At 28.8% G+C, this 18,204-nt stretch overlaps 1 protein-coding gene and 1 non-coding gene across 2 annotated transcripts in view; both read right to left on the bottom strand.

Moving 5' to 3' along the window:
- The window catches only part of LOC134835929 (protein pellino), a 40,606-nt gene that overhangs the window by 13,227 nt on the left and 9,175 nt on the right, over nt 1-18,204 (bottom strand). Inside the window, exons 2-3 of the mRNA XM_063850955.1 lie at nt 8,516-8,611; nt 2,958-3,189 (exon numbers count right to left, since the gene is read on the bottom strand). Of these exons, the coding sequence (XP_063707025.1) occupies nt 2,958-3,189; nt 8,516-8,611 (328 nt within the window). The remainder of the gene's footprint in view (nt 1-2,957; nt 3,190-8,515; nt 8,612-18,204) is intronic.
- Trnaw-cca (transfer RNA tryptophan (anticodon CCA)) lies at nt 4,007-4,078 on the bottom strand. The gene has a single exon. It is a non-coding gene; the product is annotated as a tRNA-Trp (tRNA).

Below are 18,204 nucleotides of genomic sequence, written 5' to 3'. Positions count from 1 at the left end.
GTGCTGCTAGAAAATTGTGTGGCATTGTTGTCAATCAGTAAATTACACACAAAGGGAACGAGAGATAAAAAGCAAGAGAGAGCAGGCGAGAGGCATAACAGACATGCTAATTATATGGTCATTGTCCGAAATGATGGACTGAACTGCAACTTTGATGCAGTTTTCGATGCGCTTTTAATTTTGTGTCTGAATCAAAATCGCTTCGAGTTTGAAATTTAATTACAACCATTAGCAAACAAAAAATATGAGATCATTCTATTAATTACATTGCATCAGCGATTCGGCCTTGATCAGAGTTTCCTCTGCGCTTAAGGTAAACAAAGCTAGAAAATTATTTTTTTCGATGATTGATCGGGTTTTAATTTTTTTGTTCGATTTTTCGTTGCTATGCTTTCTATTTTTTTTCTGCTTTTTTTACACGTGTCATGAACATTTATTATCATTATCTATGGAGAGAGATTCCGGTTACAAGGTCACAAAGGTTGGCAGTAACAAGGAAAAAAAGACACATAAAATATGTCAGAAAAAAAATTTATAAAGGATGTTGACGTGATGTTGATGGAAATTACTGAGAAATTTTTCAGTTTCTATCGTGAACTGAGAAAGGTGATGTGGGCTAATGGATTTTTCGGGAAGAGATAATCATAAGTGATGGTAACTAGATGGATTTTTCTGACAAGATAAGAAGGAAAGTCTTTGTATAGAAAAATAAAAAGGCATAAAATGAGCTGTTTTTATGAATTTTTTCACTCAAAATTGTGAGTTTAATTATTTTTTACTTTTAAAATTATTTTTAACCAAATTTTAATTGAAAATTTATGAAAAATTGGTCAAAAAAGACTTTTTTCGTTAGAAATTTTCGAAATTTGAAATGTTTTTACTCAAACTCTTCTACACAAATCTTCTTAGGAGCTTTTGGAGCCTATCAGGCTTAGTGTAAGGAAAGTTTTGGTTTCGAAAAGTTACCAAAAAGATACCTATGAGTCCTTAATTGAGCTTTTATTAAAAAATAAAACTCATCGCACTTTCAAGTCAAATTGATTGCATAGTTTTGAGAGTAAATTTCCGAAAAAAATTCATCGGGTTCGTAGAACGAAGTCTACGGGTAACCCAAGTAAATACTAAAAATGTTTCTTAAACTCTTAAATCAAGAGTTTGAGATCCAGACCTTGAAGATAAAAGTAAAATCATTTATAAAAAAAGGATAAAAATCATTTTCAAAGACTTGTAAGATATTTTATTTCGTTTAAAAAGATTTTTTTAAACCTTAAATTCTCCCCTCGAGTTTCATAGAAATACTTCTTTAAGTCGTTTCTAGATTCGCAAACAATATTAACCTAGAGAAATTGATAGATCTTATAGAAAATTGAAAATAAATCTCTTTTTGATCCATAAATTGATTTCTAGTTAAAAATAAAAATGGTTGATAAGAACAAGACTTAAGAGAAAGAAACAAGAGGGAGTGGGTGATTGAAAATATGTTCAAAGAGTTTCAGAAAATCTTTTATCTAGAATTTGAAACATTTTTTTCATGCAATATTTGAATATTTAAAATTAATTTTTAACTAAATTTTTATAACTCGACTATGCAATGAACATCACATTTGATATTTCTTAATTTTTGACAGATTTTTCAGATATTTTTATTATTTTTAATTTTAGAAACCTTCTAATAGATAATTAGAACAATTTAAAATAAAGAATGTAATGATTTTCGAAATCCGATTTTTAAAACCAAATCTTGAGTTAAGTTGTTACAAAATTTGATTGAACTTGAACTCCGTACAAAGTTTGTAACGCTTTAACTTAAGCTTTGGTTTTAAAAATCATTTAGTAGTTAATGGTAATTTGTTCTAAATATCTATCAGAAGGTTTCTGAAGTCAAAAATAACAAAAATATCTAAAAAATTAGTCAAAAATGAAAGAATATCAAATGTGATGTTCATTGCATACTTTACATTAAACTTTAGTTAAAAATCGAAATATTCAAATTTTACACAAAAAATTATTTCAAATTCTAGATAAAAGCTCTTTCATCATTAATTGACCATTTGAACCTTTCTCTCCTCATAAAACCTTGTCAATCCCCAAATATCATAATGACGGTCCGTTGTCATGCCTTTTCATCACCCATCGTCGTCCATTGAACTGAATCCAATATAAAATAATAAGTCAATTTCATAAACAACAAGAAATTTTCCTAGAATGGACCTTTTTTTCGTCTCTTTAAGTGAAATTGTCGACGAAACAAAGAGAAGAAAATTCTGCGTGGGTGGCAAATTCATTTCATCTCATCATTTTATCAAAATAAATGAACGTTCATTGAATAAAAAGCAAAGAAAAGCTAACGATCGAGGTAAATAAATAAATTGGTCTAATCGATTTATTTACTTTCCTCTTCATTGGTATGCACGTAGCACTGCGTTAATGACGAAAAAAAGAAGACGAACGACGTTTCGAGTGCTGATTAATTAAAAAATTACCTCGAATAGTTGTCATTCTTCTTTTTTTTCGCGTCGATTGCAGTTTTTTTTTTCATTAATTCATTCATAAATAAATATTTTTTTTACTACAACGCAAAATCGCAGCGAGATAAATTAATAAATCGGTCTCAGACTTTTGTAGAAGATTTATTAATAGCAAGATCGTAAGAATATCAACGCCGCTCAGTCGCTATTAAATTACCGCGTAGTACACAAAAATTTTGCAATCGTCTCACGTACGCGTCGTATATAAATTTTTTTTATTCAAAAGCACTCAAATGATATGGTATGGAAAAAAATATGAAACAAAAGTTGCGTTTTAATAAAAAAAAAAATTTCAACACAAAGAGGCACGGTTTAGAGTTCTGCCTTTGTGGGAAATAAAAGCAGCGCAATTTTTTTTATTGTTCGTCGTCGTCGTTTAATTTTTGGGCCGCTTGTAAACTTTTATGGCTCTCGCTCGGCAACACTCACCTGAAACATGTCCGTTTCTGGGTCCTCCTTATACTCCACGATGACTGCCTGATTTCGCGATAACGTGTACGATATTGAGTGCTGCGTCGTGTCTAATATGGCTTGTGATGTTTGTGGCGATTGTACTATGTAGTGTTTTGAACGTTTTACACCATTGGGGTCTGTTCGTTTGTGGAGCACGAATTTGGAACGGCGACGTCCTCGGTCTCCTTGCGGCAGAAAGCCATTATATCTGGAAGAAGTAAGTGAAAAATTTTATGTTAAAAAATTATTTTGATTAAATTATTGAAAAATAAAAAAAAAATTTTTTGTAAATTATTATCAAAAATTTATTTTATTTATTTTCAATTTTAATAATTAATTTAAATTTAATTTTATAAATTTTTGTTAATTTTTTTAAAATTTAATAAATTATTATTTTAATAATTAAAAAATTATTTAATTTTTTATTTCATTAGAAAATTATTTTTTATCGAGTTTCTTTATTTTTTAAATCTTTTATGTGAAAATTGGTCTCAAAATATTTTTTTAAAGATTTAATTAATTAATATTAATAATTAATTGCATACAAAGTTCGAATTTGAAAAATATAAACTCAAAATTTTGACAAATAGAAAAAAAATAAATAATTAAAAAAATTAAATGATAGTTTTTCATGAAATTTTGTTTAATTTTGAAAATTTTTCACTATTAATTTTTTTATTTTATTTTTTTTTAAAATTTTAATTTTAATTAATTTATTTAATTTTTAATTTAATTATTTTTTTTTATTTAATTTTTTCTTGAAATTAAATTTTTTTTTAATTTTTTTTATTTTAATTTTTTTCAAATATTTGATTGAATTTTCTTATTTTTTACAAAAACTAATTTTTAATATATTTTTTTTTCTTTTTAAATTTTTCAAAGCTTTTCATTAAAGATTTCGACTGATTTTTGTAAAAAAAATTCTTTAAAAAATTATTTTTAATTAAATTTTTAATAAATTCTAAATTAAGACATTAAAAAAATGGTAAAAAAAAATAGAAAAAAATTAAAGAAAAAAATATTTGTGACCCCGACGTGATTTGAACACGCAACCTTCTGATCTGGAGTCAGACGCGCTACCGTTGCGCCACGGAGTCTTGTGACAAGTGCCATTCAATAACGGTAAGAGTGATTTTTTTTATTTTTTTTTAAAGCAATTATCAAATGAGATTATAAAATATTGCAACAAAACATCAAAAAGAAATTTAAAGAAGCCTTAGAGAAGGCGACATAATTGTTATGGCACTTAAGAAAAGTTACGTAAACAACTTAAAATATTTATTTAAGAACACAATTTCTTATAAAAATGTAAAAAAAATCTGAAAATTCTTAAATTGAATTTTAGATCAATTTTTATCGTCAAAAATTAATTTTAAAAAAGAATAATTGAAAAAATTAAATTTTTAATTTTAATTAATAAATTCCTAATTAAATTTTAATTTATTTATTTATAAATTTATTTTTTAACTATTTTTGTTATTTTTTTAATTTTATATTTTAATAGAAAAAAATATTTTTTTTTATGAAATTATTAATTAATTTTTAACAATTTTTTTTTACACAATTTAATCCATCAAAAAACTTTAATCTCAAGAATGATCTTTCGTGTCATGAAAAGACTCAAACTCAACCTCACCGCGAAATAAAAAAGAAATGATTAATTCCCACAACATTTGTCTTCCATTCCCTTCAAGTCTTCGTGTTTCTTGTAATTTGTTAAAACAATTAATTTACGGATTAGATCTTCGTAAATTGATCAAAAACTTTTGTTTTGTTTTTTTTTTCTTGGTAAACTTCGTTAGTAACACGTGCTCAGCCAACTCATTGCCCATAATGAACCGAGTAAAGCTTTAATCTTAATCAATCTTTCGAAGGCTCTAACGCTCTTTGTTTTCTTCGTCGAAAAGTTCAACAAATCATGGACATACTTTTTCTGCTTAGCGCAAGAAATACGAGGCGCGATACAATCTGCTATTGCTTAGAAATTACATTCAGGAGAGTAAAAAAACAAAGAAGAACCTGTTTTTCTTCTATTTTATGAAATGGATGGATACAAAAAAAAAAGTACACATAATAGAGATTCTTTCTTCTTTTAACATTTACACACAATGAATGGAGAAAAACACGAATCTCGATAATAGTTAATGTTCGTAATGGTTGCGCTACGACGTAGTAAACTTCAGGTCGATTACTTCTTCTTCTTCGGTTTTTTTCCTCTCTTCATTTGTCCAGATGCACGTGTTAATGCTCAAAATTATTTATGTTTTTGTACAAATCCTCGAAATGTTGGGATTTTATTAATAACAATAATAATAAACAAAAGTTATTGAATTGTTATTTTTTTTGTTCTTTCTTCCTCGATTTCTTTAATTGATCGTAAGACGATGATGTTGATGCCATACGATGAACTCATCAATTTTAAAACTTCAGCCGAGAGGATGGACAAACACACATGGATTTATTACACGTTTCTCGGACAAGGAAAGAGAAAAACAAGTTTGTAAAATAGTACCTACTTTTAATTTAAAAAAAAAATAAGTTTCTGTGAACTGTGAACAAAAGTAAGTAAGTTATGGTAAGTTTTTTGAAAAATACTTGATGAAATATTTACTGCTTTAAAAATTTTTTTCATAGATAGTTATTTTTAAGCTCATAAGAAGCACTTTAGAAGCCTAAAGATGTTTTGGAAGAGTTTCTTATAAAAGATGCCCGAAATTGTTCAAAACAGGTTTTTTAATTAATTCCAAACCAAGCATATAAATTCGTCAATAGATGCCTGAGAAGGATCCTGAAAATATTCTGGCCCAACAGGATACCTAACCGTGAGTTGCACGAAAGATGCGAGCAGGAACTTGTCGAAATCGAAGTGAAAAAAAGAAAATGGGGCTGGGTGGGTCACACACTTCGTCGCGATGAAGATCACGTTAGCAGAAAATTTCTTTTCTGGAATCCTCAGGGCTCAAGGCGACCCGAAGCTCCTCGCAAAACTTGGAGACGGAGTATGGATGCCGAAGTTCGAACAATTGATCGCAATCTCACCATGCAATCCATCGCAACGTTGGAGGGAAATCACCGCGACCTTATGCCTCTGAAAAGGGGTGGAAAGGAATTAAGTCAAAAGTTAAGTAAGCATATGAACCTTAATGAAGCTTACAAATAGACTTCGTGAAGTATCCTGTAGTTAATTTATTTAATGTCTTCGTTGGAGCCTTGGAGATTAATTTCGTGGATTCGTTAAATTATAGTTGATTGGTTTGAATTAATTGGAAAAGATTTTTTGAGCCTTTGGTGGTTTTTTGAAAACTTAAATGTCTTTTAAATAATTTTCCTGCTACAAGATTTTCGGTTACTTAAGTTGGAGCCTTTTGGCAAATCCTCAAGGATTGTCCCTTTAGTCTAAAAGATCAAAGTACCTAAAGCTAATGTTTGATCTTATGGACTAAAGTGACCACCCTTGAGGATTCGCCAAAAGGCTCCAACCTAAGTATCAAAGACAAGTATAAAAGACATCAAAGTTTCCAATAAACAACCAAAGACTAATAAAATCTATTCCAATTAATTCAAACCAATCATAAAAACTTAACGAATCCACGAACTTAACCTCCAAAGCTTCCACGAATCCATTACAAATAAATTAACTACAGGATCCTTCACGAACTTTTGCCATTTGCTGCTGTAACAATTGACCATGACATTCAACGTTAATAAATAAGTGATAAGCCAATTCCCATACCGATGATAAGAGAATTAGATCACCAACTGCATTGCAGCTAATTGGGTTATCGCAAAGTTCACTCAAGTACATCCTTGAATTTCAACACGAAAAAAAGAGTGCGTGATGTTCGCAAGTAAGTACATTCAATCATAGATGAAGAAAGTCAAGGCTGGTCAATGAATTTGTTTTGTTTTTATTTTCATCTTTTTTTTTTGCATAGAACTGACCTCGAAGTTCAAGTTCGTTCTTGTTTTGTCACACAAAAGAATCGAGTAGAAAATAATAATAGAAATTTTATTTATTAATCGAATCGTTTAGATCGACATTAGCATAAATTATTTCTATTAAAAGTTACGTCAACGATAAATGGTCGGATTAAACTTTCTAACGTGGAAGGAAAACAAAAAAAAATGTATTCGACACGAACGAACGAAAATATTTTGTGGTTTGATTAATTGCTACGATTATAATTTTTATTGTTGTTGCCCTCTAATTTATGGGTGAGTGTGTTGTAAATGAAAGAATGAATGGAGAACACGTTGCTGAAAATTGATTAAAATTATGATGAAATTTGGGGAGATATTTATCATGAAGATTTTATAAAGTAAAGTTTTTCATTTTTAAAGAGCAAAGAGGAAAGTGAAACGTTAAAGATAAAAAGTTGCTGAAAATAACGTTGAGACAATCGGTAGAAAGTCTTATCTTTCATATTGTTTGATCAATTTTTAAACAAGAAATTGAAAACATTGTTTCCTGAGTTCAAGCGAAAAATTGTTTCTGATATGTTTGATTAGTTCAATAGAAGTTATGAGTTGCTTCAGTATTGAAATTTGATTCTGATATAGAATTTCATACCCATAATTTATCTTCTTTTCTTATACTTTTCATATCACGAACGTACTTTCCCACAGAATTCCCTTTAATTGCCAATTAGATGATAATAATCACATTTGAATAATTTTCTTCCTTCCCTAAAGGTCTAAAAACAATTTTTTTCTATTCCATGACGACTAATAAATGTCACATGCCGATCAACAGAAGCCAAACATTTATTCATAATTTATCAAGCAATAACGAATGGAAAAGAACCATAAACGGAAAAACATTTCAAACGAAATTAATGATTGGTTTATCGACTTGTGTCAAAATATAATCAACATACTTTTGGCTGGCTGGCAAAAATCAGCAATGAGAAAGCATAACATAACAATCATCATTTTATTGAAATTGGAATCAAATCATCGTACTGTGGCAAAAATATCGATTCAACATTCAATTCAACCAGAGAGGAAGGAAAGAAACGAAATTACAATCTGAGCATGAATTGCCATTTTTATCATATCTAATCAGGTAAATTCAATTTCACTTTTACATGTTGCAACTTTTTCCATTTCTCATATACTTTAACGTCGTAGCATATAAAGTAAATGCACTCTTTGCCGCACACAGTTTATTGTTTGTCAGATCTGTGTGTAGTGATTATAATTGTCTGAGACATATGCACACATGGGACTTTGTACGATGCTTGATATCTACAGCTCTTTTTTTCTTGTTTGTTTTGTCAAAGTACGTCTCATGTTCACTTTCGTTTTCAATTTCATTCACAAATGTTTACAATTTGTACAGCTTGTTACAAATGTTTTTACTTTTAATTAGCAATTCATTAACAATTTAGCGAAAACAACGAAACATGCAATAAAATTAATTTTTTGTCAACAATCGACGGAACAACTTCAACTTCCTTATCACACGATGTGTTTTACTGAAGTAGTCGATAAGGCAATAATGTAAAATGTAGGCCACACCGCAAAAAACTTACCCTAAAATAACTAATTCACCATATCTGGGTTTTGGTTTATCACTATGACCATCTGTTTCTGAATCCGGCAGAATGGGAGATTCGGTACCGTCCGTTCTGAAAAGAAAAATAAAGAGAAGGTTAGTTAATTATACTGAATAAATAAAAGTCGTAACAAAGTCGTTAAAATACGATAACTGCTCTATAATTATAAAAAGCATTCAATAAGAAGAAGCAATAATAAGTATTTGTGTTTCAGTGTAACTTCCTGGATCATCAGTTTACATTGTTGGAGAGTTGACAAAGATTGATTGAATGGAGGACGTTTTCGTTCGTGCACTAATTACTCAGGTGAGTTAAGTTTGCTAAGAAAATTGTGACATTTTTAATTTTTTTTTTAGGTTTTAAAAAATATATGCTCCGCTGAGGATGATTCATGTCCATCCGTAAGTATTTTAACAAAAAATAAAAATTTTAAATTTTGACATTTTACATTCAATTTGTATTTTTTTCAGATCAGAGACCTCAACAGATCAAGATATCTTTAAAAGTATACGAAACTTCTAAATTCTTTCGATATCAATTTTCACTGCCAGTAAAGTAGACTTATTGTGCCTAATAGGAGGAAGAAATATATCGAGTAATATTCAAAGACTAAAACTTTAAGTATTGAGTGATAAGTATGCTTTATTTTATCTACTGGATTTGACTCATCATCAGGACATAAAAATGCTGTCTGGTAAAAATTCATCGATCAAAACTCATCGACTGACTTGGATCTTACAGGGATCCAATCTAGGCTTGATGGTGCATATTTTCAGGCTTTTCTCAGTTCAATCGTTTAAAAGAGATAATGAGTTGAAGAATTAAATAAGATACTTGGCATACCAAGAATGATGAATGGGATACTCTCATACATCTTACAGTTTGACTTAGGAAACAGATGAAATTTTGCCAAGATGACATTATGAGAATTATGTACTCAAATGTCTTCAGCCTATCACACGACCAAGAACTTCACTTTTATAATTAGCCTTAAAATATTCAGAACACACGGTTTCGACGATTGCCTGATATATTCTTGCACATTAAACGCCAAAGATGTGAATACCTTAACTGAAAAACTTAACACAGTTAAAAAAATTTTGTTGAACTTTAACAAGAAAACATTTTTAAACCTTACATCTTTTAACTTGACCTTTTGAACTTACATATGTGAAAATTAACTAATACAGGGTCCATACGAAAAATGGACTTACATTAAAACACAAAGACGAGGCTTAGTCAGTAAGTGACTCACTTCATTAAATTTCAGCTCTCTAATATACTCAAAAATCGTGATCTCTTATAATCCTCCATAAACACTTGATAAAGTCACAAATCCGAAACTGAATCGCCTTATCTTTATAAACTTTTATTTAAATAGCTAAGCTTTCTCCAAACAAAACAAAAACAAACCAAAAACTGTTACTTGTTATCTTTTATTTGACTATTACTTTAAACTGACATTACAAAAACATTGTCTGTACTTTAGACATAATAATTGTTTCTCCATCGTAACAACATTTGTTTACCTAAAAACTAATTTTTTTTCCGCGAAAACAGAACACAAATCGGATAAGCATCTTATCCAAAATCATTATAAATTTCGCTCAATTAAGCATCATGACCTGCCGCCATCCATCGTCGACCAAGCGATTGTCTAGACATCTTGTTATTTTCCCTTTTAGTTAATCTTTTGAGAGCAAGTATCATTTACTGCACTTTTTGTAATGGAAACTTAGTTTTTTTTTACGTAATGCAAGATCAAATGTCGCGCGTCTTTTACAATAAATGTTAGTCAGTCAAATCCGATGAAAAGCAAAAATTGGAAAACTGCATACAAAATTGTGTTTCGACACGCCTACTCGACGATTTCAATATGACATGACAGAAAAATAAGATTTTGAAACTTTTTATTGAAAATAAATAGAGGAAAAAAAGAGAAGTGAATAAATAAATAATTGGAATGTTATGTCATGATTTTTTTTTTCGCTTACTCTCTCTCTCTAGCTATAAGTTCTATGAGCTTTTATAGAAGAAATAAATAACGTGCAGCAATCATCGAAACAATATAGCTGTCGAAAACACAAAAAGCCATTGCGTCATTTGCAAATTAGCACGTCAATGTTGTGTTCTGGCTCGTGGGTTTGGGCAAACGGGCGTCTCCATTAACAACGAACAGGTCAAGATATCCCAAACCGAAACCTAAGCAAACAAATGTTTAACCACAAATGACGTAAGAAAGAACTCAAAGTCATTTTTTCGTTACTTTTTATGTTCAAGTTTACCCAATAAAAACGTATCAAGCACACTTCACGACTTCACGATAGGATGAGAAGGGACGCCTTCATAAATGACTTGGGATTGTAGGAAAAAGTCGTTACATATGATCGTTATCGTCTTTTTTCACAAGAAAATTTTAACAAAAATACGAAGAAAAAAACCTCTGCGGTACAAATCATCGTTTTTTTTTATGACTCACTTTCTCCTCCTAGCAGATTTTTTTTTCCTTTGTTCGCAGATTAAAGTTGCTCTCAGGAGAGAAAAATTTAGTTAAGAAGGTTAAAGGACATGACTTCTTCAAAGATGGAATTTTTTCGTGGATTTTAATCAAATCTGATCTTTTGATGCGAAATTGAGACAAAAAAAATCATGATATGAAAAGTGAAACATAAATCGAATGAACATGAGATGTGAGAAGTAAAGCATGAATTGTAACAGCGAATATTAAATGAACCATAAGACGTCATAAATAACGTTTTTATTGGAATTGAAACAAAAAAATTCGGTGAAATTTGATGAACTTGTGGGTAAATCCAATTTTTTGTTGATAAAAAATGAATTTCTTAGCGTTAACGCATTAGTTAAGGTTAAAAAAGTGATAAGAAAAAAATTCTTACAAAAAAAAATTTATAAAAATTTTAAGTTTGTTTTTTAAATGCAAAAAAAAAATTAAATAAAATAGATTTGAAATATTTCAAATTAAAATTTTAAATTTAAAAATATTTTTTTTAATAAAAGTTTTAGATTTTTTTGTCTTTAAAAATGGCTTTTTCTCAGATTTTTTTCAAGAATTTTTTTAAAGCAATGCAATTTAATTTTTTTTTCTAAAAAATAAAAATAATTAATTTATTTTAGTTTTTTTTAAAATTATTTATTAATTAATTAAATTAATTAAATTAAATGAATTAAATTATTAATTAAATTAAATTATTAATAAAAATTAAAATTTTAAATTAATTTAATTAAATTAAATTTAAATTTTATTAATAATAATTAAAATATAATAAAAAAATTAGAAAGAATTTATAAAAAAAATTATTAAAAAAAAATTATTTTTCAACAATTTTCAGTGAAAAATACAAAAATAGATTTATAAAAATTTTAAAACCAAATTTTTCTCAGAAAAATCCTTTCTAGCGCAAAATTCTGTTCCATGTCAAATTCTATAACGCATCGACACTCTAAATTGCCAGCTAGAAAGACAAATCCTAATAACGACTCTCGTAGTAACTAATGGAAAATGCCAAAAAAAATCCATTTATCCAATTTTTTCAACGCAACTCGTCCTCCACATAATTCAATTTTATTCAATTCAACCACTTTTGAAGCAAAAATAAAATCAATTGAAAGCTTTTAACATTCCTACATTGCCTATTTCGACTCTACATCGTAGCTCGTGTCGTATAATTGTGCATTGTTGTGTGTTGTTATGTCACATCTTCGCTACGACTCTATCGATTTCTTCTTCAAAAACGTGCATTCAGTCGTATCGCTCGCTCGCTCCAAAAAAAAAATGAGTTACTTATTTGCTGCACACACAATGCACTATTCTATTTTTATAGGTCATGATCATTGTTTGCATTGAAAATGAATGAAAATGTAAAACAAAGTCTACTTAATGATAGCTTCGAAATGCCTCGGTTACGTAATGACACGTGAAAAAAAAATTTTTTACAAGACATGTAAAGTCCTTCGTCGAATAAAATTTGCTTAGAAATGCAATAAATTTTGGGGACGAGGGAAAAACACAACACAATGCAGCGTTAAATGCGGTATTTAAGAGGCAGTGTTTCCAATGTAAACGCCGAGAGAATTTTCATCGTTTTTCATACATTTTTTTTTATTTCTGCCCTACGGACGAAAAACGGGTCAAATTTGTTCCGTTAAGGGCTTAATTTGATCTCTTGAGTGCAACAGACCCAAAAAATCAATCTTTGAGGTCAATTTGATCCTTTCAAGAGATGGTTTTGATCCCTTCAAGATGTCAATTTCATCCCTTAACCTAAAAGGCAGTTAAGGGATCAAATTGACCTCTGGAAGGGATCAAAACCGATCTCTTGAAGGGATCAAATTGACCTCAAGGATTGATTTTTTCTGGGTCTGTTGATTTTTAATTCAAAAGGAAATCAGGTTGATCCCTTAAGAGATCAAATTAAGCCCTTAACGGAACAACTTAACCCCTTAAGAGATCAATTTGACTCCTGAGGGGTCATTCTGACTCCTTAAAGGGTCAATTTGACCCTTTTTTCGTCCGCAGGGTCCACAAAATCGCTTCGTGCAGTAAAAACTTGGCAACAAAAAGTGTGTGTGTGTGTGACAACATTTTTTTTTTGTTTTGTGTTCTTTTTTGCATTGTTGGTGGCACGGCATGTAGTGGGAAAAATTCTGCAGAATTCATAATAATAAATGTCAAACGGAGACACAAACATTTAATCGCCAAGGTTAGTGCTTTTATGCCAAAATCGTAGCTCAAAGGCACAAGTCTTTGACGTTGTCATGCGAACCAAGCACAAAAAAAAACCACGAATGAATCGCCAAAAAAGACAAAAAGTGTCATTTATTAACCTATATTCACTCAATTGGTAGTAATTTGAGAAAAAAATCGCAACGATCGTCATCAACACCGAATGACAAGTCACATGTGATGCTTTTTCGTGGGTAAATTTTCGGTAAACATGATCTAAAATTAATGATTTTGTTGGTAAAAAATGACATAAAAGTTAGCTAATGGAAGGTGAATTGACAAGTTTTGAGTTTCTAGTAAGGTTATTGTTTAAAAATTGTTAAAAAAATACCAAAAATAGCAATTTTATTAAAAATACTTTTTGGCGACTTTTGCATAAAATTATTAAAAAACATTTTCTATGTAAAAAAAAAAAAAATGTAAAAAAATTAATAAAAAAATAAATTTTGAAAATCCACAGAACTATCAAATTTTATTGATATTTGATACATTTTTTTGATTGGTTTCAGTAAATATTTAATTAAAAATTATTTTAAATTTTAAGAATATTTTTGAATACATTTTTTTGGAATTTTTTATTAAATTATTTTTAAAATATTTATTAATAATTTTTTTGACTTTCAATTTTTAAGTTAATTTAATTTTTTTAATTGTGAAAGAATTTTCGAACTTTTCCTTTAATTTCTTTTAATTTTAAATGCCAAAAACACGAGATTTTGAATAATTTTATAAATAATTTTTTGAATATTACCGCATTTTTTTTACCGCATCTGGTAATAAATTTGATGCTTCAAATAAATTTTTAACTTAAAAATATATTTTTTAAGAATTATTTAAGTATCATTTTCAAAAAATTCAAATTTATAAAAATTTTCTTTAAAAAAATATTTTTAAAAAATTTTACCGTCAACTAAAAATTTATCAAAGAACCGAAAAAAAAATCAATATCCAAACTCACAATTGATGCCAAAATGAACATTTTTCCATGTTTCTCCTCAAATGCACCACAAAAACGACACCATCAACGACCGACCGACACGAATCCCCAAATGAAAACACAAAACAAGGAAAAAAAATTCATAGCTGCCAATTTTAAACGTTTCGAATTGAAACCGATAGCCTGTAAAAACATTTCAAAAGTGCCTCGTATCGAAAATTATTAAAAAACAAACAAAAAAAAATGAGTTGAAATAGATTTTGGTGTCATGACTGCTGTTGCATTCGTGTGGTGATCTATTAATTCGATTTAAATTAATATAGAAGCCATAGAGAAATTTTTAAAAATAAATACTACAAAAAAAAAATTGATAAATTGATGCACGACGACGACGACGCTTTGAACGATTTGGCTCGTCCGCTCATATGATTTAATGTCTGTGTAGCAGAGACAGAATAGAAGAGATAATAGATAGGGGTTAATAACCTGTAACTACCATCATGTGTTGTTATTATTTTTATGGATATTGTGTGATTTGTGAGGTTGATTCATTTTTTGTGCGCCGTTTTTTATGACATTTCCAAAAATTTTGAAAAAAAATTGTTTTAAGTCATTTTGTGTTTATTTGAAATTCGTGTATAACAGTTAGGTATAACAGTTTTAGAAAAATTTTTATTTCTAAATTTTTTTTTAAATTTCTAAAAAAAATTATTCTCTATAAGAACTTTTAACTAAAATTCAAGAAAACGAAAAAAAATCTGGAAAAATTCAAAAAATCTCCTAAATTTGTGTATAATAGTTTTGAAAAAATTTAAATTTTTATGATTTTTAAATAATTTTCGATAATCTAAAAAAACTTTTTACTAAAATTTAAAAAAAACATAAGTGAGAGAAAATTTAGAAAAATTCTAGAAAATTCCATTTCAGTCTATCCGAAATTTTTGTATAACAGTTTTTAAAATATTTTTTATTTTTAAGTTTTTTAGAAAATTTTTGATAATTTGTAAGATTTTTTTCTAAAATTTATGAAAATGAGATAAAATTTGTAAAAATTCAAAGAAATTCCTTTTGTTTCTAAACAAAATTCGTGTATAACAATTTTTGAAAGTTGTTAGTTTTTAATTTTTTTCAAAATTTTTTAAGATCTGTAAGAAATTTTTTCATTAAATTTGTAAAAAATTCATAAAACCAAGAAAAAAATTAGGAAAAATTTAAAAAATTCATTTTTGTCCATCGAAATTTGTGTATAACAGTTTTAAAAAGTTGAAAATTTCTAAGACTTTTTGATTTTTTTTTAATTTTTGTAAGAAAATTTTAAATTTTAATTTATGACTTAGAATGAGAGAAAATCTGAAAAAAAAATTCAAGAAAATTCCTTTGATTCATTCCGAAATTTGTGTATAACAGTTATGTATAACAGTTTTTAAAAAAATTTTTAATTTTTAGTTTTTGAAATTTTAACTAAAACTCATAAAATTGAGAGAAAATTAGGAAAAAATTCAAGAAAACTAAAAAAAAATTCACAAAAAATCAAAAAGCGCTCAAATTATTCGTTTTACAAAAAAAAAATTATCACCCTTTTTTTGTATCAAACACCACATCAACGCATTTCATTATCATTATGACGACATCTCATCATCATCGTGTCTCGCGTATCGCCTCACATCTTCGCATGTCTGAGATATGCATCGCGCGAGATAGACAGATGTAGTGTTTTTTTTATTGTTTCGTCTGGCTGGTTGGATTTTCTTTGTGTGTTGCATTGATGATGGGGTGTCGGTTGAAAAAAAAAGATATTTTAATTATGCAGACATACTTTAGACGATTGAAAAGCAGACGTTACTCCAAAAGGCGACTAGTTTGCGTTACAGCAACTTTGTAAATCTCATTTCATGGCAACTTTACAAAATTAGCTAATTTCAATAGAACACGAAAAATCAATTTGAACGGCATCGTTTTGCATCGTCACAATTATTATTGCTCACTACTATCATTATCTATCATTTCGAGTTTCGTTTCGTTTTTTCGTGTGTGTGTCTATGGCATAGTTTGCTTTGTTCTAGATTTGAATGCCGCCGACCAATATTTGCTTTTTTGGCCTGAATAGGAATGGATTTCGAGTTATTTCGAATTTATGGAGTTATTTTGTCAAAGGGAAAAGTTAATTTTAATGAGATTTTGGAAAGATGTTTGCATGAAAGAGCAAAGGTCAAGGGAAGCCATTAGATTGCAATGAAATGAGCAATATTTGATTGGATTTTGCTTTGAAATTAGGGCAATTGGCAATCAAGTAACTGATTAATTTTGTTTGAAGGCAATGTAATTAGAAAAAGTTCAAAGAGATTTCGATCTCGAAAGTTTCAATTAACTAAAAGGTTTGAAAAGCTAAGCTTAGACTTTAAAAGTTACTCAAAATAACTGTGATGAAATGTGAAACTAAAATTCGTTTCAAAGAGCTAACTTTATTCTTTAAACCCTAACTTCAAACTACAAAAGCTAAATTACGATCTCGACAAATTAAATTTGTTCTGAAGAGCTAACTTTTGAATTCTGAGGTTTTAGAGAGCTAACTTTAAAACTTGAGAACTAAATTCCGATCTCGTAAATCAAAATTTGGTTTCAAGAGCAATCTTCAGACTTCAAAAGCTATTTTTTCACATCATGAACCAGATTCCGATCTCGAAAACTAACACTAAAACTCGTTCTTAAAAGCAATCCTCAGACTTCAAAAGCTAACTTTTGACTTTTGAAATTAGATTCCGATCTCAAAAACTGAAATTTGTTCTTAAAGCCATCGTCAGACTTCAAGAGCTAACTTTTCACTTGAAGAGCTACATTCCGATCTCGATAGCTAGAATTCATTCTTAAGAGCTAACTTTAGACGTCAAAAGCTAAATATCGACTTCTTAAGCTAAAGTTTGATCTCGAAAACTAAAGTTCGTTTTCAAGAGCTAATTTTCAGTTTTGTAAACTAAATTACGATCTCGAAAACTGAAATTCGTTCTTGAGAGTTATTTTCAGAACTTAAAAGCTAACTTTTGACTTTAAAAACTAGATTTGGACCTCATAAGATGAATTTCGTACTCAAGAGCTAACTTTAGACTTTTTAAAAAATCGAAAAGCTCGAGAGCTGAAACTTGTTCATATACCTCAAAATCATTTTTCGAAAAGCAAAAATCGATCTAAATAACGAAGATTTGTTTTTAAAAAGTCAAATTTCGATCTCGAATGCAAAAATTTGAACTCGAGAGCCGACTTCTTTTAAATCGCTTTTAAATAAAATTTAAAGTTTTTCTTTTTAGAGCTAAAAAATCTTTGAGAACTCCAAATTTAATTTTTTCCTAGAATTACAGTTCATTAAACTTCTGCCTTTCAAAAATTATCACGAAAAGTTCTTTCCTAGCACAATTAAAACTCTTACTAGACTTCCTTTCTCACTAAGTAACTCTAAACTTACACGAAACAGCTGACACTTCACTTCCCTCTGCTCGCTGTTATTATTTATATTTTTATTTCACTCATCATCATATTTCAATAATAATAATAACAAAATTGAGCTATTAAACTTTTTCGCCTTCTTCTTGCTCCGTATTTCTTCGGTACTTGAAACAGAAAAAAAAGTTTCAATGCATCTGTTGTCGCTTCTCTTTTATTTTCATTTCTTTCAAAGCCTTCGTAGCTTCGTTGCGACTTCCTTGTTACAATTGCATTTTGCATGCCATGCCGCTTTATTGTCACAAAAGTAAATGCATTTTTCTTTTATTTCTCATTGTTTTTGCATAAATAATAAAAACGTTATGAATTTCAAGTAGATCACGAGCGACTTCGACTGATGCAGAAATAAATAAAAGATCAGCTAAAGTCATGTTTGTGACTCAAAAGTTGACGAGTTAAAGTGCACATTTTAAAGTTTTGGCGGGAAATGAATGGAATTAAGGAAAAAACTTTTTTTTTTGTGTCAATTTGTAGCAAAATATAAAAGTT

This window comes from Culicoides brevitarsis, chromosome 3 (assembly GCF_036172545.1).
Source record: "Culicoides brevitarsis isolate CSIRO-B50_1 chromosome 3, AGI_CSIRO_Cbre_v1, whole genome shotgun sequence".
Taxonomy (NCBI): Eukaryota; Metazoa; Arthropoda; class Insecta; order Diptera; family Ceratopogonidae; genus Culicoides; species Culicoides brevitarsis.
This window is presented reverse-complemented; position numbering and strand designations above follow the sequence as displayed.